At 42.5% G+C, this 25,514-nt stretch overlaps 1 protein-coding gene across 8 annotated transcripts in view; it reads right to left on the bottom strand.

Annotated features, from left to right (window-relative positions):
• The window catches only part of LOC126248683 (F-box/LRR-repeat protein 2), a 295,973-nt gene extending 271,056 nt beyond the window's left edge, over positions 1–24,917 (bottom strand). For 2 of the 8 annotated variants that reach the window (XM_049949951.1, XM_049949950.1), the window contains exon 1: positions 24,555–24,917. Coding sequence is in view for 5 of the 8 variants with exons in the window: in XM_049949950.1 (XP_049805907.1) it covers positions 24,555–24,584 (30 nt within the window). In the remaining 3 variants the exon portion in view is untranslated. The remainder of the gene's footprint in view (positions 1–24,554) is intronic. The other 6 variants (XM_049949954.1, XM_049949953.1, XM_049949955.1 and 3 more) reach the window with 4 other exon arrangements.
• Between the last annotated feature and the right edge of the window lie 597 nt (positions 24,918–25,514).

Raw genomic sequence — 25,514 nt, 5'->3', positions numbered from 1 at the left:
TACTCCACTAACAGTTTAACGATTACGGCGCATCTCATTGTCCGCGGCGAAACGCTAACTCTCTAAACACACTTCCTGACCGAACAGATAATCTAAACTACTCTAACAGCAAACTCAAACCCATCTGACATGTCGTGACCACTGCGCTGCTTGCAGAACGATAGGTAAATGGAGGGCTTCAGTAGACAGGGGAAGCCTATTACCGCCCCATCTGTTTCTCTCCCGTTAATACCGTTGCAGCATACCATCTAAAACATTAGAGTGTGTTTTTGTTTCTTGTCAGTAACAAAACAAACAGTTCTGCTTTATTCTCCGCGACAACTACCGTGACCTTCCCTTGTTTTAAGGGCAGAGGGGCGGCTCTTGTATAAATTTGCCGGTTTGCGCTACCCTCAGGAATAATTTTGTTTAATTGTGTGTGCTTTTAGAACTTTCTACAAACATGGTAAAGTAGTGCGCCATTAATCTCTTTTGAAATGTCAGGGCTCCAATCGTCGAGTAGGATGGGAATGTGGCGATGGCGACTTGGGGTTGCACTGCGCTCGCAAACGTGGACTACGATGCCGGGGGGTGGGAATAAGGCAATGCATGGCAACACTGCACTCGTATACGGGCCTTTTGTGTATAAACATCTCACCCCGCCTGCCGCAGAGACAGGGCCCGGACTCTTACGAAGAGAATCTGAATTGTCACATCTTTGAACAATGCGGTATTCTCGTGTCTCCTTATCATTTCACGTGTATCTGCGAGCATGAAACTTATTTCCTGTGCGTTGTGTCCGTTGTTTTAGTGTTTTTTTTTGTTTTTGGTTTTAGGGCGCAAAACTTCTATGGTCATTAGCGCCCAGCCCGTGACTTAGGAAACAGTAAAAAACCGAAATTGAAAACCAGCAGCAATGGGAACAAAGTCATAAAATTGGAGAAACTAAAAGCAGAAGGAATGCTTAAAAATCCACTACAGAAAGGGGTTGGTTGTCCCCAAAAAGGCTTCAAATGACTGACGTCATTTCACTGTCACTAATAAACTGGAGAACGCGGTCGGCTGAGCGCGTGTCATCTGCTAAAATCGACGAGAGATCAGGCGATAGCTGTAGACGGGAGCGTAACGGATTAAAATAGGGGCATTCAATTAAAAGGTGTCTTACCGTCCACAGCTGAGAGCAGTGGGGACAGAGTGGGGGAGGATCGCCGCTTAAAAGATGTCGATGGCTAAAAAGACAGTGCCCTATCCGGAGTCTAGCTAAAATCACCTCCTCCCGACGACGCGTTCGGGTGGAAGAGGTCCAAGCGCAAGGAAGGGCTTTCACTTGTTTTAGTGTGTGCTATAGTGAATTTTGAAGATCAAGTAACAGGTGAATACGTGAAATAACGAATCTGGTAATTTCCTTGCTCTCTGAACATTTCAATTTACGCAAGTTTGAAGAAAAACTAAAAACCTTGAGACTAAGAAGGCCGACTCCTACTTTAAGAATTTCGCAGGCACTTAATACGAAAATTAGTCAGTTCATGAGAAAATTCAACTTCGAACTGTACAGCAAGTATGACTGTGTGGGTATGATTTGAAAAATGCCTTCTTTTTCCTTGTTTATTAGTTGGAGGAAAGCTTTCATGGACTAAACACGCAGTCTGTGACATTCAACACCTCCATGACAAAATCACGAAACACAAACTTCCTTCGGTCAACGTCAATAACATTTTGAATTTGGTAAGTCTAGGCAATGTAAATATAGCTACCTAATTAAACAGTGGTTACAGAACGTCCGTGGCATTACACAACCAAAAAGTTCCGGATAATTGGTAAATACTAAATATAATTCTTAACTGTATGCGTTTCTGTGGTACGTTGTAACATGCCCTCAGACGACACGAGACAGTCATCGTCCAATCCTTGCCTTCTTCGTGCCTTGATTAATTTTAGTGCAGAATTAGATTCTGTATTAAAATCGCATTTAGAAAAAGGAACAGTTTTCAAAGACACCTCTAAAACCATCCAGAATGAACTCCAATCCGTGTGTCAGGCCAGTCAAGAGTAAATTAAGTATGCGGAATTTTTGGTTGTAATACGTGATGAAACCACTGATGCAGCCTGTGTTTACCAGGTGTGTTTACACTTCAGTAATGTAAAACCAGTTGAAAGATTCTGGGAGTCCATACTACCAGAAAAGCATGATGCCCAATCTTCGGCAACGTAATCATACGTAGCCGATGAATCAGGAGAACTGTCAGCATAAACATATAGTGGTGCAGCACTCGTGAGTGATTCTTTACGTGGGGTGCAGGCTCTTGTTAAGAAAAAGTTTTCCAGCGCTTAGTACATTCATTGTTATACCCACTAACTGAATCGCATTAAGCTTGAAATCGATTCCATTAACAAAAAGGTTCGAATACTTTCCCTCAAGCTTCAGGGACTTTGCAGGTTTTTTTCACCGTCTTCATAAAGAACAGCAATTCTTAACGAAATGGCACGAAAATGACAGCCACGTTGAATGCCTACTCTATGGAATTTCCAATTAAGGAGTGTCAATATTGTTTTCGAATATAGCGAAGATATTATCAAGTGCATGAATAATATGAGCAATGAGGAAAAATTGTAATAGAAACACCATCCCATAAGCCTGTGGCTTAGTAAAAATTATGAAGGTTCATTTTCTGGCTCTCGTTTTTTCATATAATTATGATCTATGTGGATATTATGTATAATCAACTACAGAAAAGGGATATTGACCCAAATTATGCACAAATTCAACTGACAACTTTTGAGTGTGAAATTAAAAACATTACAGGAGGGATGAATGACAGATTTGCACAAGTACCATCAACGCGGGAGAGATGGAGGAGTGGCGTGTAATCTACTGCGAGAGGCCAACGAAGTATCTGATGATGTAAGTTAAGAGGCGAAAGAAAGATTCAAATTCACTTGACACGTAGCTGCAGCCTCCCGTTGGCTGCCAGAGAAATTCAAGACTTACTCTGTCAATTTTCCAGAAACTTCTTGCTATTGAATGCTATTCTATTTTGGAAGCAAAGAAAACTCGGATGGAACACACTATTTATGGAAGAGACGAGTTCAACATTATGTGTGGAGCTTTGAGCTTGTTCGATTACGTAAGTTAATAATCTTTGTTGATACATTGAGCGAATCGGTGAAACTTCTTCAGTCACAGAGGATTAAAAAATTTCCAAATGTGAAGGGAAGAATGGAGTTTCTGTAAAACACCACCACCACCACATCGAAACGCAGATAAACAATCGAACGGTGTTAACATCGGTCCTGCTGAAAAGGCAAGCTTACTACATTTTGCTTACGTAGAGTCGCAGTTTAACTAAATTTCTTTTATTCTGCAAAGCAGTACTTCATTTTGAGCACATGTTTTGGTGCTATTACAAGCAGATGCTGTCGAGACAAGGGCGAGCAATCTGTTTTGTGTTTTTTTTTCTTTTTTTTTTTTAATCGTGCATTACAACATGAGAAGAGCACTGATTTTCTCTTCTTTTTTAATGTATTTCTTGGTGAGAAAGTGTACCACAAGCCGCCACTGGAAGGGCACTAAGACTTTAACACGCTAGAAGTACCTCTTTGTACTTTCTAGGACACACTGTCGGCGTTCTTTAAAGTAACAGAATGAGTAAGATTACATGTCTATTTAAAACTGTCTGCATTGATTGAGTATTCACATTTCAACACTGACGACTGCATTATGAAACTAATACATGTACAACGTTGAGTACAAAGATCATCATAGGGGGAGTAACTACAAGGAAACACACACAACTTGACAAAAAATTGAGACTGCTCCAACTACTGAGGAACTATCGGTGGCGGCGTATTCCTGACTTCTCTACGACGTTTAACTATGTCCATACGTTATAAAAGGTTTCTTCAAAATAGACAAACTCAGTGGCAATGGACGAGCAGTTTACTATAGGTGTATTCTTCCTCTTCATTGGAAGGCAAAGAAACTGTAGCACCGACGCAGCCTTACCGAAAACGAAATGTTTTCGGCACTGGAAGGAACGGGTGCTGAGGTGCGCCGACTAAACTGAGCCATACTAATGGAACGAATTTGTGTTGTATTCAGATTTTCGCCATCAATTTCGATTATTTTTTATTGTGTATTGTGAGTTCTGGCGGAGCGCAAAATACATGTCCGTAGTAAACTGTTCGTCCACTGGCAACGGGTGCATTAATTTTCATGGAAATTCTCACAAGAATACTGCTACATCAATACAGATGAAAACAGTCTTCCTTTTCGTTAAACTTTGTACATATCATGTTCACAGAAAACATCCTAACTACCTATGGTTAGTAAAATTAACGTAGAAACCCCAGCTTTTTTTTCTTAAAATAATAATAAAAAAAGATTAGGAACTTCGCAATAATGCGGAAAGACAGCGGTTCGGATAAGCGACTTCACACAGCTAGTCACAGCAATACTCATACTCATCTCGCACTTCTACTACTTCATCTCCTTGTTTGAGGAAATAATTACGTCAGTTAAGGGAATCCGGCAATTAAAAAGCGTGGCATAAGAAGGTATAAAAACACAGCTGCACATGTAAGTCACGAAACCGGGAAGGAACCTCCGTCATCACACAAAAACTAAATGTAAACGATGAAAGAGGTCAGAGTGTCGATATCACAGGCCGAATTACAAGAAAGGTTAAGGGGTCAGCATCTCGTCAACACAAGATAACGATGGAGGAAAGAATCGATTACGACCTAATTAAAGAAACCATCTGAGCATTCAATTAAACTGGTTTAGGGATCCCACAGAAAAGATTAATCAGTAAATAAAGACATGGGTTTGATTGTCACTCCTTCCTGGTAAACCTTTCAATCACTACGTCACCGGCTTTAGTCGTGCAAATAGTAAGTAGGGTGTAGGGTCATCTCTAGCAGTAAAGATGAACTCATAATTTCTAAACGATGTATTCGATGACGACACCATAATGGTCGCATAGTCTTCTTCGAATACAAGTTTCCTAAATTTACCCAGCACTGTTTAGCGATAACTACGTAGTCGTTTACTTACAACGATTCCATTTAAGTGCCCCGAAAATTTGTTACATTTTCGTATAGGCTAAACCGACATGTTAAGATCCTGGTAACGTATACCTGGATTCGTTTGACGATTGTAGTCTACATGATAAGGACTCTACCCACTGGTGCAGTACTTTAGAATTGGTCTGACTAACGTCATGTATACAATTTCCTTTACTGATGCACTGAACTTTCCTCACAAATCTAAGTCTTCAATACGCTTTCCCTAATAATGATTTTCGTGATCGTTCCATTTCATATACCTTCTTAGTGTTATACTTAAGTACTTAAACGATTTGACGAACTCAAGATGCTCACACATCTTGTAACCAGATAGCATAGGAGCCTCTGTTATAACCATTGTCTTACGTTTATCCACATTTGGAGAGAAATGCCATTCATTACAACAAGTGGAAATGTTGTCGAAGTCTTCCTGTTGTTCCTTGCGATCAACGAATGGTAATACTTTCCTGCAAACAGCATCGTATCGTAGTGTTGCTGAATGTTTCTGGTACATCGTTTACGTATGTTGAGAACATTAGAAGTTCTTGGTGCACACCCGTTGATACTTTCGTCTTAAGAATTCTCGTTGTCCAATACAGATTCCTCGAGACAGTCACTTACACCGTATGATATTTTGGTTAGTAGTCGACGACGCAGTGCAGAGTCGAATGCCCATCGGAAATCTAGGAAGATGGAGTCCATCTGTTCAACTTCTCCAACTGTTGCAAGAGGACTTGCGTGAATGCAGCAACCTGTGTTTCACGCGAGCAGATTTTCCTAAATCCGTGCTGAGCCTGTTTTATTTCAGTAACTTAAGAGTATGCTCTAGGAGCCTGCAAGAAAACCAGGTCAGCGACTTTGGTGTGTGATTATGTACATCCGACTTTTACCCTATTTGTGAACAGGAACCTGCGCACTTTTGCAGTCAAGAGAATTTACACTTCGTAAGTATGTCTCAATGTATACGAACAAGGAGAGGAGCTAATTTCGCGCAGCACGCGGAGTGTCCGCGCGGTTAGAGGCGCCACGCAACGGACCGATGACCTCAGCAGTTTGGTCCCTTAGGAATTCACACATACACTCCTGGAAATGGAAAAAAGAACACATTGACACCGGTGTGTCAGACCCACCATACTTGCTCCGGACACTGCGAGAGGGCTGTACAAGCAATGATCACACGCACGGCACAGCGGACACACCAGGAACCGCGGTGTTGGCCGTCGAATGGCGCTAGCTGCGCAGCATTTGTGCACCGCCACCGTCAGTGTCAGCCAGTTTGCCGTGGCATACGGGGCTCCATCGCAGTCTTTAACACTGGTAGCATGCCGCGACAGCGTGGACGTGAACCATATGTGCAGTTGACGGACTTTGAGCGAGGGCGTATAGTGAGCATGCGGGAGGCCGGGTGGACGTACCGCCGAATTGCTCAACACGTGGGGCGTGAGGTCTCCACAGTACATCGATGTTATCGCCAGTGGTCGGCGGAAGGTGCACGTGCCCGTCGACCTGGGACCGGACCGCAGCGACGCACGGATGCACGCCAAGACCGTAGGATCCTACGCAGTGCCGTAGGGGACCGCACCGCCACTTCCCAGCAAATTAGGGACACTGTTGCTCCTGGGGTATCGGCGAGGACCATTCGCAACCGTCTCCATGAAGCTGGGCTACGGTCCCGCACACCATTAGGCCGTCTTCCGCTCACGCCCCAACATCGTGCAGCCCGCCTCCAGTGGTGTCGCGACAGGCGTGAATGGAGGGACGAATGGAGACATGTCGTCTTCAGCGATGAGAGTCGCTTCTGCCTTGGTGCCAATGATGGTCGTATGCGTGTTTGGCGCCGTGCAGGTGAGCGCCACAATCAGGACTGCATACGACCGAGGCACACAGGGCCAACACCCGGCATCATGGTGTGGGGAGCGATCTCCTACACCGGCCGTACACCACTGGTGATCGTCGAGGGGACACTGAATAGTGCACGGTACATCCAAACCGTCATCGAACCCATCGTTCTACCATTCCTAGACCGGCAAGGGAACTTGCTGTTCCAACAGGACAATGCACGTCCGCATGTATCCCGTGCCACCCAACGTGCTCTAGAAGGTGTAAGTCAACTACCCTGGCCAGCAAGATCTCCGGATCTGTCCCCCATTGAGCATGTTTGGGACTGGATGAAGCGTCGTCTCACGCGGTCTGCACGTCCAGCACGAACGCTGGTCCAACTGAGGCGCCAGGTGGAAATGGCATGGCAAGCCGTTCCACAGGACTACATCCAGCATCTCTACGATCGTCTCCATGGGAGAATAGCAGCCTGCATTGCTGCGAAAGGTGGATATACACTGTACTAGTGCCGACATTGTGCATGCTCTGTTGCCTGTGTCTATGTGCCTGTGGTTCTGTCAGTGTGATCATGTGATGTATCTGACCCCAGGAATGTGTCAATAAAGTTTCCCCTTCCTGGGACAATGAATTCACGGTGTTCTTATTTTAATTTCCAGGAGTGTATTTGAACATTTAATATCGCGCCGTACTCCTTGTAAAATCTAACACATCTTCGATCAGTGACAGTTTCTAGTACCTCACAGGGTTCACAATGTCATGTAATACGCAAAATATGGTCTTGGGAGTAGCAAATTGCACGGACACAGGCATGACCGTGCTATGTTAATATCGACGAGCACAGCGCGCAGAAGCGGCGGGAGAAAAAGAACATATTGACCGTCTGATACGTGGTAAAGAAAAGGAGTGATTTTGACAAATGACACCCCAAGTCTTAACCATTACACTCCGTAATTTCTACAGTTCGCACATGATTGGTGGAGCGTGGCGTTGCTTACTACAACACCAAACGCTATTGTGGCCACATTCTGTCCACGATTGAAGTAAGTCACACATGATTTTCTTCTGTCCAACTTTACGTTGAGGCGCAATGCCGAGAAGAAATCGGGAAGAAGGGCGTACGTTAAGCCTCAGGGATGATCAGGCTACTGTGAAATCTCATGGGCGAGGGGCCATTCCGTGTACTTAGGTCTTCGTAGGTCAACATGATGTGTTACAGTGGTGTATCCACTTCCGTATGTGAGTCAACCAACAGCCGTCGCGCGCGCCCACACTAATCGCCAGTAATGACCCATGAATTTTAGGAAATTCCCCGACGAACCTGGGAAGTCACGAAAGAACTGTACAGAAGTTACGCGTAATATTCTCATTTTCCTATGCTCTACAGGAATGTAATGCACCGAGGAGAGACTTGTAGATAAAACTGGCACTGAGATTCCTTCACATTCTGATTCAAATTGAAGGAAGAACTTTAGGCCATATCCTTGACTACGATGTCGTTTGAAACGGAGTTTCGTCTCGGACTGGGAGAGGAAGTCGCAATGTCTTTTGCAATGGAACCATCCGGACAGGAATTTTGGGGAAATACGGCGAATTCAGATCTAGATGGCCGGACGAAAATATGTGCCGTCTTCCCGAGTCCAGCGTCTTACCATTGCACCACATCCCTTGGTATTCTCATGTAATATCTTTAACACTAGACGCAGATGTTTTCTATCAATAATACATATTTTTTCGCCTTTGTGGTCCCAATGCAGTAGTGGTTCTGGAACCTTCTCACAAATGCCAAGACTATTTGCTCGTACGAGATTACTTTCATCGACAGTATCAGACACGCGAGATAACTGAACGTCATTCTATCGATGTGAATTGTCCGCGAGTAGCTGCTTGCATAAGGGCCAGAGCTAGACCAACGAGCTACTGACTTGCTCAATTTGCGAAGCTCTTTCTCTTGAATAAATCATTGAATTTCTGTGAAACATATACATCACCCATTGAATAAATCATTGAATTTCTGTAATAACATATACATCACCCATTGGGATAATTCCTTTGTGGTGCTTCTTTTTTTTCTTAAAATGTATTTTGTAAATCCCTGGCAAAGAAAGCTTTAAAGAACGTCAGTACCTGGCGATAGAGACGGTATAGATGATTTTCCCATATAATCACGACACCAATACAATTTTTGGAACTGGTTCCACATAGTCACGAATTTGATATTAGATATTCCTAGGTACAGCATCCTCCGGAAGACCTGTCGTTTCTGCAAGAGAATGCGCCGTTCCAATGCTGCAGAAGCACAAATTTGATTTCAGGGGCATTCCTCGGGCAAGCGAGCGCTGGTGGCTTCCCTCAGCTCTCATTTGACCCTGCTTGTGAGTACGTCTGGGGCGCCTAAGTGTACTTGCCTTCTTGGCGTTGTGGGTGGCGATTGACAGATCACGGACCGGTATGGCTCTCCAATGCATTCGGTGTTTTGTGGAGCTCATTCTATGACCTGACAACGACGCTCTCATCTGGTCGAAACTAAAATTTAGATTACTACATAGGGTACTTCAGTTGCTCACTAGTGAATTTATTAGTATCTGACGGAACTTTGCACGTATGCTAAGAATATACTTTTATGTTTTGGTGAGGGTGAAGGTCTAGTGTGCAGTCTACAGCCTACCTGGGATCCTCGCCTCTTGCAGCTGACGCTCAACGTAAGACAACTTACGCCCGAAGTGCAGAAGTTACTTACCTGTCAATGTTAGTTATTAACTGTTAGAACCACTTTCAGGAGCTGTGCACCACTTGGAATTAATTTCCTCATCAAGTCTCTACTGCGGGACACAGTTTGTGGGACAGCACATACACAATAACATCCCAATATTTTTCGTTATACTCAACTCCACGCTAAAAATTACTTAAATTCAGCTTTCCAGGTAATTCTTGGATGCAGAGACTGAAAATCCTCTAACGAATATGTCGCGATAACTTAAAATTTGTCACAAAGAGGGGCTCTAATCAGGATTTTCAGGTTTCCCCAGAAGTCGCCTTACCCTTTGGGTTACGTGAACAATCCTCTGGGCCTTTCTCGAACTTCCGTTCGTCAATCGCCGGTCTGTAGTCCTTGGGAAGGCGTCTTGGAACACAGAGACTGTACAATCTCTTGTATCCTAATAGTTCAGCGATTATCTCCAGCGAAAGATTTTATGAAATCCGTTGAAAACTGTCCAGCCATTGAAACATTATGGAACTGCCTGTTTTCACCATTATTCGTACCACTTCGTTGCTGACTTGAGACAGACGGCCAATCTTAAACGAGACCATTGGCGCACACCTTCATTCATCCCATTCGGTCAGTGCTGTGGCGTTTTCTCATGTCCAAGTCAATAAAACCTGAGCCACCTTCTATACAGCCACAGATCCGTACTATAAATTTCGTAGAGGGTCAATGATGAATTAATCAACATGGCTGCAGTCCATTCTAGGAGTTTGGTCGCAGGGTTCACTTGTCTGGCACTGCGTTCCACGTTCCAAGCAATATGTCAAAACATGTTTCCATATAATTATATTACATAACCACAGTTCGCATACAGTGTCACATTATCAACTGGCATCGGCAATATTTTTATACGGTTGCTTAAAAAAAAAAAAACAAAAACAAAATTAGCTGGCATCGACATGTTTTTGCACGGTTGCTAACTTGATTTTGGCAGGCTTTCACAAAAATCCAGGCACTGTTGGTCATAGTGACCTACCTCAACATTAACGTCCAGCAAACACTCTCTCTCTCTCTCTCTCTCTCTCTCTCTCTCTCTCTCTTTCTCTCTCTCTCTCTCTCTCTCACTCTCTCTCTCTCTCTGTGTGTGTGTGTGTGTGTGTGTGTGTGTGTGTGTGTGTGTGTGTGTGTGTGTGTGAATGAACAAATATGTGCTTCTTAGTAGAATGAAGCTACCCGATTTCTAGCACTATTTTAATTTATATTAGTTTTTAAAGAACAATTTTATCTATGTATATTAAATTAATCGTAATGTATGTTAATGAGGTAGCAACAATATGTCAATTACTCCTCTTTCTGCCATCTTAACAAAATGTAATTTTTATAAACTTTAAAACTGCAAAATGTAAGATTTTAAAGGAAATTCCAAAACTTGTTTTTGATTTTTTCGAGTCTAATACTTCCTAAGTTGCTAAGTATTTAATATTATTATTAGAAGTTTATTTATCTTACTTCACCTGACGCATTTCAGTTACAGTTGTACGTGTAAAACATGAGCTTTGTCCTCTAGGATCAGGTGAATGAACGTTACTTTTGAAAACAGTTGAATTTCCATATTGCGTCATTAACTCTCTCGTTGATACTTCCAAATGAAGAGGCCCCCATAAAACCTATTATTATATTTAGCCGTTACAGATTCTCACGGTGGCAAAATATAGGGTGATTAACTGGTTTCACGCCTCCGAAAACGGCGCTGCTGATAACATTCCGTGCCGCTACACACGACAGCGCTGCCCGCAGAAAGAACTATCTCGCCAGCTTACACCAGAGCACCCTGGACGATTTCGAGGGATGGAGTGTACTGGAATAATTCGCGTTCGTGCTGTCACAGGTCTTTTTGGTCTAGGGGTATGATTCACGATCAGGGCGCACAAAGGATTATCCTGTAATGCACACACTGAGACACGCAGTCATCACTGAACAGTTACTATGAGCTTATGTTGTTGCTGAGATGTGTAAGTTGTTTATGTCTACAAAAATTCATTTCCCACAATTTGCCCGTTATCTCATTGTAGTCAAGCATAATACCACCTATCATCTATGTAATTTTGACTCTAAACATTTGGGACACCCTGCAAATCGCTAACTACAGGTGTTTAAATAACGTTAACGACTGTCATCATACATTTATCTCGCTAGAAATGTGGAATATCACTGGGAAAGTCAGTAGTTTCGAAACATTCTTTTGACGTGCTTGATGGATGGGAAGACTCTGCGTAGTTCAATAACCGTGTTACGAAAGGAGAAAGAGCTCCAAACCACCCAGAACCTTTTTGGCAAAAGCCAAGGATGCCAAACTCAGCGTAAAAAGAGAAACGGCCGACCTTACGAAATATCCTAATGTTCTTGTTTCTGTAAGGTCTGTAAACGACTCAAGATAAGCTATTCTTTCACTCCGTGATAATTCTGGTATCGCAACGAAGTATGACAGTCGGAAAGCAAAAACACTAAATAAGGTCTTCCGAAACTCTTTCACTCCAGAAGAATGCAATGCGGTTCTCTATACAATCGCACAAACGCTAAAATCAGCCTATCGTAGGTCGCTGGAGCAAGGGGACTTTTCACGTGACTAGCAAAAGGCGCAGGAAATTCCTGTTTTCGAAAAAGGCTGGCGAACAGATGCATGTAACTATAATACTACATCGGTGACGTTACCCACCTGCAAATTCTGGAACATGTTTTGTGTTCGCGTAGAAGCCCGAATATTTCCTGCCGGTCGCCGTGACCAAGCGGTTCTAGGCGCTTCAGTCCGGAAGCGCGCTGCTGCTACGGTCGCAGGTTCGAATCCTTCCTCGGGCATGGATGTGTGTCATGTCGGATGTGTAAGTTTGGTTTAAGTAGTTTTAAGTCCAAGGGACGGATGACAGGTGTTAAGTCCCATAGTGCTTAGAGCCATTTGAACTTTTTTTTAAATATTTCCTCTCTAGGAAACAGCATGAATTCTATAAACAGGCATCTAATGCAACTACACGCTCTGTCCATATATGAGGTCCAGAAGGCGATAGATAATTATACAGAGGTTGATTCAGTATTTTAATACACTACTGACGATGAATGGAAACCGCCACAGCCGTTAAACACACACGAGTATGCATACAGAGCGATTTAAAATGCAGAACCACGTCTTAATGGTTTTGGGAAAGGTAGATGCCAGACAGATTTCCTGGGAGAATTCTACGGAAACTTAATTTATCCATAAAAGAGGTGGGGCTTATACAACCTTTTTCGGCTTGTTCTTGACTGCTGCCCTCTGGTCTACGAACCGTACCAAGTAGGAGTGCTCGAGGAGATGAAGGTACATGGAAGAGGAACGACACACTTTTTCTCGCGGAAATAATTCTATTCCATTCGTGGGCGCTAAAAGACGCTACGTTCACCGATAGATCTGCGGTTAAAATTTTACCCCCAAGTTCCAAGAACAAATATTAATTCCTGTCTCTTACATCTCGCCAAATGGTAATGGCGGTAAAATCAGATAATAAAAGCTCATACACAGGCTTTACTTTCCCGGGCATCAACCGCAGATGGAACAAGATATTGATACACGCAGTACCCTCCTCCTCCACACTCCCTAAAGTGGTCTATGGAGTACAGATATATTTCGGTTATCAATTTGTTATCAAAACGTCAAAGAAATTAAAAACACATACGCACCTTAACAATATTGTAAAGTAGAATCTATGAGGAATGCATTAGAGATGTTCATTGGAGACTACACTTGAAATGGATTAATATATGTGCGATATGTTGAAGCATCAATTGTTAGAGTGTTGGTACATAGGGCAAAGGTCGCGGAACAGAAGGATGCCACATATAGACGCCTCGTATTAGACGTTTAGAGCTTAGGGGAGTTCTTTCAGTTTAGGGTCGACGATGAGGACTTTTGAGACGGAGAAAATAATCAGGTTCGCCAAGTATAGGGCAGAAAATGTGCCAGGGTCCTTTTCAATGCAACTATTCTGGCATTTGTGTGGCTGGCTGAATGGGGATTTGAAATCAGTTCGTCCTGATGAGAGTCCATTGCCTTAACTATAACTACTTCCTTATCGATTTCATCAACCTGATGATACATTACACCGAAACAGTCAATCCTCGCCACGAAAACGGTGACTTGCTTTTGGGACAGTTTTTGGATTTTGACGTACAATACGAGACTTTCAAGTGCTACCGTCAGTGTCAGTCATCACACAGAACAAGACGGCATATACACTCTTCTCGTAATGTTACAGAATCTAATATGGAAAATATTACAGTCTAGGATACTTGTGATCGTTTAAAAATTGGAGCGGATCCGGAAAACAAAGTATCTCAAGGTTCCACACGGGCAGTGTTCTTATCCCGTTGGCGCCGAGGTCATTCGAGATGAGAATTGGGATATGACGTAAGGTATATCTGAAGTGTCATTTTCAGAGTAACCATCCTGGCATTTATCTCACACTATGTAGGGAAACCACGGAAAATGTAAATCTGGATGGCTAGGAGGAGTTCTGAACCGCCATTCTCATGAATTTCACTTAAGTGTTCTAACCATCGCACCATCTCGCTCCATAACAAGGGAAGAAGCAGCTTGGACCTTTAGCACATTTGTGCCTGCAGACACGATTCTCTCAAATACCCAAGTCTTATCGGCGCAACCCACGTAAGACACCGAGGTTTTATCAACACAATCTGCTGTTTGATCATGGAGCCATTCAAGAACCGCTATGTGAACGTTTTCATCGCTGGAAAAATCCCCCCCCCACACACCCTTATGATATTCTTTCAGCTTACCGAGAAGATGGAAATCTCATTGTGCCAGATCTTCCTTCCTTCCCGATTAGCATCACCAACTTCTGTGCTGCCTTGGCCAAATTGTTAGCACTATTTCACTACGGTTGGGCGTGACATTACATTTGGTTTATATATCGCGAGAATTTCACGGTGAATGTGTGTTGTTTACATGCTTTGCCCTCTAGAATCTTACCGTCCCGGGTGTTCAACTTTGTAGTACGTTTCCTGTTGCTCCCCATTTCGCTCGCAGACTGTGTATCGCAGCAGAACTGTCTCTGCTGGACATCCGAAACATACCTTCTCTTCTGAGAACACGCCACTCTTGTTGCGTAATGGTTTCAGTGTAGGACGACACGTATATCTTACTTTCTAAAGTCTCTACGTTCATACAGAAACTGCTGTGTTAAATTCCACAAATCTGCGGGGTTTCACTATCAAATTACGAAATCGCAACGGATACCGACTTGGCTTGCAACTGTAGCTTTAGTGCACGACAAATACAAACACTAACTACATCGGGGTATGGATATTAAATCAACACAAAAATTAAATGAGACATTTGCCCCTGAGATTTCACAACAGAAGTTGGTTGGTTGTTGAAGTTAAAGGGACCAAACTGCGAGATCATCCTATATTTATCGAACCAGGAATAATACTCAGCGGAAGGATAAAGATAAATCCTGGGAAGCCCAATAAAGTAAGACAGATTAAATCAAGGAGAAGTAGTAGGGGTGTGAGAGGTGGTAGGGTTGGCGAGCCGCTCTGCCCGTAATACAGTTGGAGTCCCCTGGATGTTATACAATGGGAGACGCATCCTGTGCACCCGACCAGCACTACCTCGCCATCCGTTACCCCAAGAAGACAAGCCGCACAGACAAGATAAGATTTTAGGAAAGGCGCACTACATTAAAAACGGCAAATGTAAAAGAATTTGGAGAAGGGTAGGGGCCAGGCTGGACCGCCGATCAAGGACCGCTGTGTGTCCTCAGAGCCAGAGCCAGAGCAGGCGAGGGGTGCCCCTCAACCCTTCAGGCGGTCAATGAGGCCAAAGCGTCCCATTTCACAGAGACGAGTAGAAATTGTCTTCGCAGATGAAACGTAAAACCAGGTAAGCGGCTTTGGCGTCGTCCGCTAGCACCAGACGTAGTATGTCAGGGAATTTAAGATATCGCCGCAACACAGCCAAATTTGGGCTGTCTAGTATGATGTGGGCCACCGTCAGGCGGGCACCACATCGGCAGTAAGGTAAATCTTCACGCGGGTGAATACGGCCATGAGTCAGCGAAGTGTGGCCAATGCGTAGCCAGCTAATGGCACTGGATTCCTTGCGACAAGCGCGGAGGGAAGACCGTCACGTGGTCGTGGTCTCCTTTATGTTCTCTGTTCGGGGAGTCCAGGGCGGACCATTATGAGCTGCAGACCAACAACTGATGGCTTAGAGTCGACCGAAGGTCCAGTTCTGGGACTCTTATTTCCGAACCCGGCATCCTGGTAGTCAACTTTGCCAACCAGCCAGCATGTTCATTCCCTCAGACCCCAAACATGTCCAGGGCCCCACCCAAAGGGGACTGGGCACCCAGCTTGATGGAAGTCAGAAAGAAGATCCTGGATAGTCGTGGCTACCAGGTGACGAGGGTAGCACTGGTCTACAGCCTGAAGACTGCTCAGGGAGTCGTTGCAGATTAGAAACATCTTGCCAGTGCAAGGCTAAAGACTCGCTTGATTGCCACCAATTCAGCAGTTTAGACACCACATCAACACGTTATGAACTACGTCGATGGCTAAATCATCCAGTACACTGGACAACATTATTCCAGGAATGTTGCATTATTCTGGCAAGGTCTTTGTGATCTATATGGAAATAAGAGGTGACAAGGAAAAATATAAGAACAGAGAGATCTTGGGAGGGAGGGGGTCAAGTATTTGAAAATATTCTCTCTAAGATATTATTTGTCGAAAAACGAGGGATAAAAAGATGAAACCCCGCAAAACAAGCATCCTTTCAAGCAAATGCACGCTATTTTTTTATACAGGACGTTGCGGCAGCCTAATAACTAGATTACAAAAATAAAGCTTTGCCGTACAATGATGAACGACCTATTTACTTACTGAATATTGAACAGCGTTATTATTTCAGGGATTTTACAGCATTATGTCCTGCACTCTGGTTAATGGCGAACGAAAAATCTTAGGATAGATCGTAACTACAAATACATTAGCATTCTGCAGTTTTCATTCGCAAACAACTGGGCTACGTTGAGTGCCATACTGGAAATGCGTTCTTTATAGATTGCTGGTAGTCTTCAGCTGACTTGTCTCCTTCCAGGCAGACAGTCCGTGTCACTATTAAGTACAGCTTAATCAATTTCTACCTCTTCAAGCAGTTGGGTAAAAATGCATGGGCCTCATCAAATACATCATCTTTATATATAAATTTTTATTGTTTGTTGAGAGATATATATATATCTCAACAAACAATAAAAATCCTTGGACAGTCGGGCGAAGTGACATCAAATGTCCATACTGTTTAACGGTTTCCGAGTGCAAAGTCCTCCAGTCTTTACGTATCGCATAGATAGTTTCCAGTTGATGACTGCGTGAACTAACAATCAAAACGGGGCTTGATAGTGGGCGGCAGGTAGATGGAACATTCCCTCAACGAAACGGAGTGAAAGATTCAGTATTCTTTGGCTTATATCAAGCGCGTATCGAGAACACTGCAATGACAGTACTGTCATCTAGAGAGATAAAAAATAGTTACGTCATAATACCAATTTCGTGACGCACGCAATAATGCACTCTCACTGACACGAGAAATCAAACACAGGTGCTGTCTGAGAGCCTCCATTAAGATTCCATTTGCCTACCCTAGGCACACCGTTTTTCATTGTATCATCTAGGGGGGAAAAATCCCTTGGTTTAGTTACTAGTGCGCTGATTGTAACAGTTCCAGCGGAGACGGCATCTGGCTATGGATTCTGATCATCATGAAGTCACTGTCCGTCAATTCTATGTGCGAGCGAAACGTTTTCATGTTGTATGGTCCAGGTCCACTAGTCTTAACATAACCCATCATGGCCATTATGAAAGACTGCTTTGAGAACAACACTGCAGGTATTTCCAGTATTCTGGAAAATTTTACCATTGGCTTGATTACCACGCCCGTTCAATATGAACCCTGTCATGGATTTACGACTCGTGCCGGATATTTTGTAGGTACCCAAGCTACCAAAAAAGTTTGAGGGAAGGGGTGAAGAAAAAACGTGTCCTTTACTATTTACTTGGGGTACAAAACAGGTGGAAACCTGTACGTCATAAAGGCACAGCTCAAAACTACTCCAAGAGGTCTTCAGACTACGCATAGGTCGTAGCCAAGTTGACTTACCGCACTTCTAGAAGGCATTAAATAATGTACGGTGACATTTGTAAAATCAGCAGATGTCACTTATCAGGAACTTGCTTCTTTCCGGATTTGGCGACTCATAAAATCGCCAGTATTTCTTCCTTTATCTTTGTTTAGTAGTAGTAACCCAGTCCTAAAGAGAATATTACCCAGAAAAAGCATCCAAAAATGTTTAGAGACAAGAGAGTGTTTTATGAACAGCAAAATTTAGTAGTCCATTATACGCTAAAAACAAACACACACACACACACACACACACACACACACACACACACACACACACACACACACACACCTAACTCCGGGTATCTGAGTTTCGTGCCACTACCTGCCCATGAATGTGCAGTATTACAATTAAGCCTAACAGCACCTAGTCAAGTTATTATGTGTGCGAAGTTAATAATGAACCCGATTGCAGCTTCCCACAATGGACCCCTAAGCCAATTGGTGACACTTAGCCATTAGTCCCACGTTACATTACAACACGCAGTTCTAAATAATCCTGGAAGCACTGAGTTCACGTATGCTTCAAGAATAAATAAAGTCTGAAATAAGCGAGTCAGTTCAAGCAACTTCTTTCAGTATTCATATCCAACCATTGAACATGAAAGGCTAAAAGGAATAACAGGTATAAAAATTACGCAGCAAAGTAAAAATCAGACCAGCATGTAACGGATGGTAAACAAACATAATATTAACGTATTTGAGTGATGTTTCTGCAAAGCAGACTTACGTTGGAAAGATACTATACAGGCGATAATTTTAGACTCTAAACGGAACAACACCTACTAAATATAAACTGATGATAATACGAAGTCCAGATCGCTCATTACTAGTTTTGGTTTCTTCAATCGTCAGGCAACCAAATGAATAATGAAGTGCGACCTGCACTTCCTAATATTAACACTGTCAGCATTTTAAAATAAGTCAACAGAGATAAGAACTCTCTTTTTATAAGAAAAAACGTGTACGTAACTTATATAGTGATTACTGGGAAACGAAGTGCATCAGCCACTGCTGAAGCATCAATTCCATGTTGGACGCAGGGTTAGGACTCGTAAATCACCAGTGATAAAGCTAGGCATCTAATAATCCATCCCTTAGAAAAGGTATACTGATCAATCTGCTGCTGTTCTGTCAATATCCAGCTAACGTGCAGTGAAATTAGCTTTCACGAGTATTAGCTAGATACTGGCATAACCGCAGCACACTGACCACCATCTCTATTTTAAAGGTTGTCTTATTTATATGTCCATCTTTATCACTGAAGAATTACGAGACTTTACATCTAACATCCGACAGTGGCTAATTCACCTGGCTTCTCACAGAGATCACTACATAACTTAGGCACGTCATTATTTTAACTTACTCCTTTCTCAATTAGACATCTATGTTAACCCTTTCAGACCCTCTGGCTACATTATCTCTTAATGTGTCTTGGTTGCAACAGAAATATTTTTCCCCAATGGAAATCTGAAGTACACATTTGTGAATGTTCAGTTTTTCCATCATGCACAAGTGCTGCCAACTGGTGGGTATAACATTATTATTTTGCGTGATAGTGAATGCCAAGTTTATTTATTAAAACAGTGAACATTTCAAAATTAGTTATTTTGGTCCATAAGTAGAACCCAAGTGTAGAAAGTATTTCGAAAACGTGTACATATTTTGTATTTTTTTTTAGTCGCTAGTCTTCTGATTGGCTTGATGTGGCCGCCACGAATTCCTCTGCTGTGCTGTCTTCATCTCAGAGTAGCACTTTCAACCTACGTCCTCAATTATTTGCTGTATGTATTCCAATCTGTCTCCCTCTACAGCTCCTCCTAGTACCACGGAAGTCATTCCCTCGTGTATTAACATGATGTCTTTTCATCTTGTCGTCCTCATAAGTGCTTTCCACATATTCCTTTCCTCTCCGGTTCTGTGCAGAACCTCCTCATTCCTTACCTTATCAGTCCACCTAATTTTCACCTTTGGTCTGTAACACCACATCTCAAATGCTTCAGTCTAGGTTTCACTACCATACAATGCTGAGATTCAAACGTACATTCTCAAATTAAGGCCTATGTTTGATACTATTAGACTTCTCTTGGCCATCTTGGCCAGGAATGCCCTTTTTGCCATTGCTAGTCTGCTTTTGATGTCCTCCTTGCTCCGTCCGTAATTGGTTATTTTGCTACCTAGGCAGCAGAATACCCTAACTTCATCTATTTGGTGGCCATCCATCCTGATGTTAAGTTTCTCGCTGTTCTCGTTTCTGCCTTTTCATTACTTTCGCCTTTCTTCGATTTACTCTCAATCCATATTCTCTACTCAATCTGTTCATTCCATTCAGAAGAACATGTAATTCTTCTTCACGACTCCTGAACCTCTTTTATTTTCATTATTGCTTCTTCGATGTACAGATTCAACAGTAGGGACGAAAGACTATATCCGTGTCTTACACCCTTTTTAATCCGAGCACTTCGTTCTTGGTCGCCCACTCTTATTATTCCCTCTTGGCTCTTATACATATTATATATATAACGCGTCTCTCCCTCTACCTTACCCCTATTTTTCTCAGAATTTCGAACATCTTGCACCATTTTACATTGTCGAATGCTTTTTCCAGGTCGACAAATCCTATGAACGTGTCTTGATTTTTCTTTAGTTTTGCTTCCATTATCAAATGCAACGTCACAATTGCCTCTGTTGCCTTTACTTTCATGCAGCCAAACTGATCATCATCTAACACATCCACAATTTTCTTTTCCATTCTCCCGTTTATTCCTCTTGTCAGCAACTTGGATTCACGAGCTGTTAAGCTGATTGCGCGGTAAGTTTCGTACTTGTCAGCTCTTACAGTCTTCGGAATTGCGTGAATGATGTTTTCCGAAAGTTAGATGCTATGTCCCCAGGCTCATACAGTATACACACCAACGTGAATAGTCGTTTTGTTGCCACTTCCCCGTTGATTTTAGAAATTCTGATGGAATGTTATCTATCCCTTCTGCCTCATTTGATCTTAAGTCCTCCAAAGCTCATTGTACCGTTCCCACCAATCCGCTCTCCCCTCTGTTCTCAACAGTGGAATTCCCGTTGCACTTTTAATGTTACCAACACTACTTTCAATTTCACCGAATTTTTTTTTTTTTTTTTTTTTTTTTTTTTACTGCATGCTGGGTCAAATCTGGATGGTATTATGTTTGCAATTTGGAGAGCCTTTTTGTTGTCGACGAAGTGGAGGAGATTTGCTACGTTATTCACTTCCGACCAGAATCCGTAACGACGACGTTCATCTACATACAAAATGCCTGCCATCAAACACACTACATACTTTATATCGAGTTGATTGTAGAATAAGGAAGCAAATTCGAGAAAAACGATATAAAATAAAATACTCCGACAAAGCCTTCGTAGTTAACGCATCTGCAGCAGTTGAAGGCAGGTTGTTAATGTATGTTACGAAGAGAGTGCCCTAAGGAAAACATGTTAACAATATCCCGTAAGATGCTAGCTAATGTCTTGTTATGCGAGAGTGAAATGCAACCTTCTGCTTCCTACTGTTCGGATTAGGCAACCGAATGTCTTAATCTTGATTCCTTCTATTTCAGCTATACAGGGTGTCTCAGAAATATTGCGAAAAACTTCGAAATGCCTTAAGGAACAATTCGAGGATAGGAACCCATGTCCGAAAACGTCATCCAGAGACGCCACAGAGTGTCATTGCTACAGGCGCCGGCGCATAGGCCACCCCTCGGCGGCAAATGTGACTTTGCACGCTGACGAACCGTAGACGGACAATCTCGCAATGTTGTTTGTTGTTCAATGATCGCTTGATTGCCAAGATCGCTAGTGGAGAACATGGTTCGAACTGTGCGAATACTAGCCTTGTCTCCTATGAACATGGTGCTCTGTTGTCTCAGTGGATGACGATTTCAGACGCTAGTTTCTATCTGCAGTTTATTTTTCTTCTGTACACCGAGAAACAATTGAGATTTTAGAGGGTATGGAAACCAATGTCCGAAACCGTAATCCTCGAGGCAATAAGAGCATCGCATTCATAGGAGACAAGGCCTTTCCACTCAGCAGCTAGCTCCATCTTCTCCACTGGCGATCGTGACAATCAGTCGCGATCACTGAATAACTGACAACATGGCGAGACGTACCTCCTAAGGTCCGTCAGCGTACAAAGTCACGTTTGCTGCCGAAGGGGTGGCCTCATGGCAAGCGCCGGAGCCTGCAACTTTGACGGTCTGTAGCGTCGTTGGATGAAGTTCCCGGACATGCGTTCGCATCCTCGATTTGTTCTTCAAGACACGTTTACAATCCCTCTAAGTCTGTCGCAACATTTCTGTGGGTAGTTCTATATTAAAAAGTATATTGAAGTCGCAGAAGACACTCAATACCCGCAATTTCTGAGAAGTATCTTCCAGTAACTCGTGTCAGAAAGAACACAATGCCTGCTCCGCTTAAGTGCTATAACCAAAATTGAATTGTTCACCTAACAGTATGTTGTCTTCTTGACCTTGCTGAAATGACACCTCCGCCCCCTACCAATCAGCTCGAAGTGATTAGAAGCAAATACTGTTTTATATGGGCAGACTGCGGGAATTACAATGTTGAAAAAATTGGGAGGTACTGCAGCAACATTTATTTTTCATGCTCCTATATACCGATCACTTCAGCTAGTGTCACGTCGCGAACTAGCACATGGACTTAACACTACTTACAATGTAAGTGCAGCGTTTTCCTTTCGCCACTACTGCAAAGCTTGTGCTTCGGTTGTACAATGATTCTGGATAAGCTTTAGTCTTGTGGTTGTCGAATAAGGAAGTAGTTTATCACTTTTCAGCACAAAAATCAACACACTGGGTATAATGTATGCAATATTAAGTGCAATAGCACGAAGGTTAAATAATAACGGCAACCAGAGCTTTTGCTTCATAGCCCAAGTGTAGAAAGAGAACGTGGGTTTCCAACCGTCATTTACTCACTTTGCCCACACATCTAGTTTTGGCACACGTCCTAGATGTGCGGGCTCTAATCGAAGGCATGTTACGTCAATTCGACCGACGACACTATCAAAATACGAAATCACATATTACGGTATCTCTCAACTTACAGGAAAATATCTCTCTCTCTCTCTCTCTCTCTCTCTCTCTCTCTCTCTCTCTCTCTGTGTGTGTGTGTGTGTGTGTGTGTGTGTGTGTGTGTGTGTGTGTGTGTGTGTGCGCGCGCGCGCGCGCGCGCGCGCGCAAGTCAAACGTTACTGTCAAAAGAAAACACAGTACAGCCTTATCAATTACAAGATTCGATTGCGTATGGTCGAAGTATGCACTCAATTTTCACTTGTTACAAAGTAATACGAACAATACAGTGGCCTGTATTGCATCCTGCAACGGAAACTGTCCATGCAATGTATGTCTTCTGCAGGAATACAAGAACCTTCCTCTCGCGCGGCCGACGTGATGTTTACACTCTAAAAATGTTTACACATTATGGCTCGTCTTATCAGCAACAGCAGTGTAGCGTTCATGAATTCATCCTGTCCAAGTAAGGTACGTACGTAGCTACAACTACTTTAACTGACAACTTAGTGTCCAGTCTAAATACAAGCAGAAAATTGTGTCCAAGCAATCTGTATATCAAATCTATGTAATGCCTGTACTTACAAACATAATAACAGACCTCATCGAAAATTACAGCTGTTTGCCACCCTTCCGATGAATAAGTTTTAATCTGCTGGTTTTTTCTTTGAAATTTCTTATAGCAAAGTGATAAAATGCAGCGGGTCACAAATATTTATGGGCATGAAACCAAAACATTTCAACACACAAAACTGAAGTTTTACAAGACGACCAAAGATTTTTATTATAAAAAAAAATCGAGCAAAAGAATATGTATTAGGGGCAGTTCGAATTAACAATGAAAAAGACAACAGATATTCATCAGATTACATTTGTTTATATAACGTCACGCAAGCTCGTGAAAACCTGATACAATTAACACTAAGTAGGCGGCTATTTCTCCTGGATTTTATTACAACTATTTCCAATAGCGACTTTACACACTAGCACCACATAACCGAATTTAAACATAAAAAGTTATAGTGAGAGAACTAGCGAAAGCGAAAAAAAGTCCTTGCATATGGAATTTTCACGCTTTTCTTGCTTCAGGTCAAATATTCGATAACGACGTAACAAAAGCTCCGTGTAACATTTTCTGTACTACAAAAACTGCCTAACTACTACTAGGCTCTTCTCATAACGCACGTATATATAAACTAACAGGTTTTTCGTCATACTATCGCGACGATACAGAACCAAATAGTTGTAGACCTTCTCACAGGGACTTTGAGAAATCTATACAAACGCGCAATTTTTATAAGAACAATAAGAAATGTACGTCAGAACTAGAAGTTTACGGAAAAAACTGCGTAGTTTGCGAGACTACTTTGATTCTGTAAAGCATAATTACTTAAAGTGGATTAATTACTCGTTGGAAAATACACGCCAATGTTACAGAAACTGAACGTTTCCAGATACACTCACATCACATTAGAACGATCTGTGTCAATACACTAGCGTACTTTATACTACAGCTGGAGTTGTCCAAACTTAACCTCTACGGACCACTATGCGTATCAAAATCAGCTGTTTATGTTTCACAATGGCGGATGGTACAAAGATGCCAAAAATTTGTGCGAGTGTTATGTGATAAAACTAAAACGAAAAGCATAAAGCTGACAGAACTTACCTCTAATTTATTTCTGTTTGCATGGATCATTCTGCTACAACGCAGTACAATGCTTGCAAATGGAAAATCCTACGTCGACATACATCTAACAAAGAACGAAATTACGACAGGTACATTCAAATTACGTACGAAGATGCACCGAACGGAAGTCCAAGACAATGTTTATAATTTTATGCGTTATTAAGTCCATTTTACAGTGACACGATCGCACAACAACACGAAAAAAACTCTAAATGAAATCGCCGTTCTTCCAACCACTGTTTCTAATGTTTACCACAAGCTACTGGCGTCTCACGCTTGCACTGGGGTTTTCAGTGACAGTACGGGCCGCACGAACTTCGCTTCCACCAATCGGGTCGCTCCTCGCCTGGTTCGCTCCTCTAACTGGTCGAGAGCACCTAAACAAAAACAACTACAGCTGCTACTAGTGACGTCACGGGGTAGGGGGTCGATGAACAAAGCGCGATCAATGTCATTTCGTATACATCGCACAGCAGGCTGCGTGGCATTGTTGTTTCCGCTGTGTGTTTCGCGACAGAGAAAAAGATTCACTTCGGGTATCTTTTTGCGAACTGTGAAAACCTTACACTGATTCATAACTAACTTTACAAATTCATCACGTTTGTAACAGAACGCAAATTAATGTTCCGTTAGATAAGTTATTATTTAATGTGATCATCAGAATGGCACATATAACAAATATATGACTCTATTCCAACGTTTAACTTGTTACTAAACATTGGGTGTAATTTTACAGAGCTTTCATGCTAGCATAAGTTCACCATTAATAGAGTTTGTTTACTGTCATAAACAATAATTTTTTCGGCCATTAAATGATTGTATCTTGGTGTTTTTAAATTTTGTCTGCTTTCCATTTTTATTACTAATACTGTATGAAAGAGAGCACTTAATGATGATCTACTGATTACTTTTACAACTTTTTGCAACGTATTGACAGTG

Source organism: Schistocerca nitens, chromosome 3 (assembly GCF_023898315.1).
Source record: "Schistocerca nitens isolate TAMUIC-IGC-003100 chromosome 3, iqSchNite1.1, whole genome shotgun sequence".
NCBI classification, from domain to species: Eukaryota; Metazoa; Arthropoda; class Insecta; order Orthoptera; family Acrididae; genus Schistocerca; species Schistocerca nitens.
Note: the sequence above shows the minus strand (reverse complement) of the source record. Positions and strands in the feature narration are given on the sequence as shown.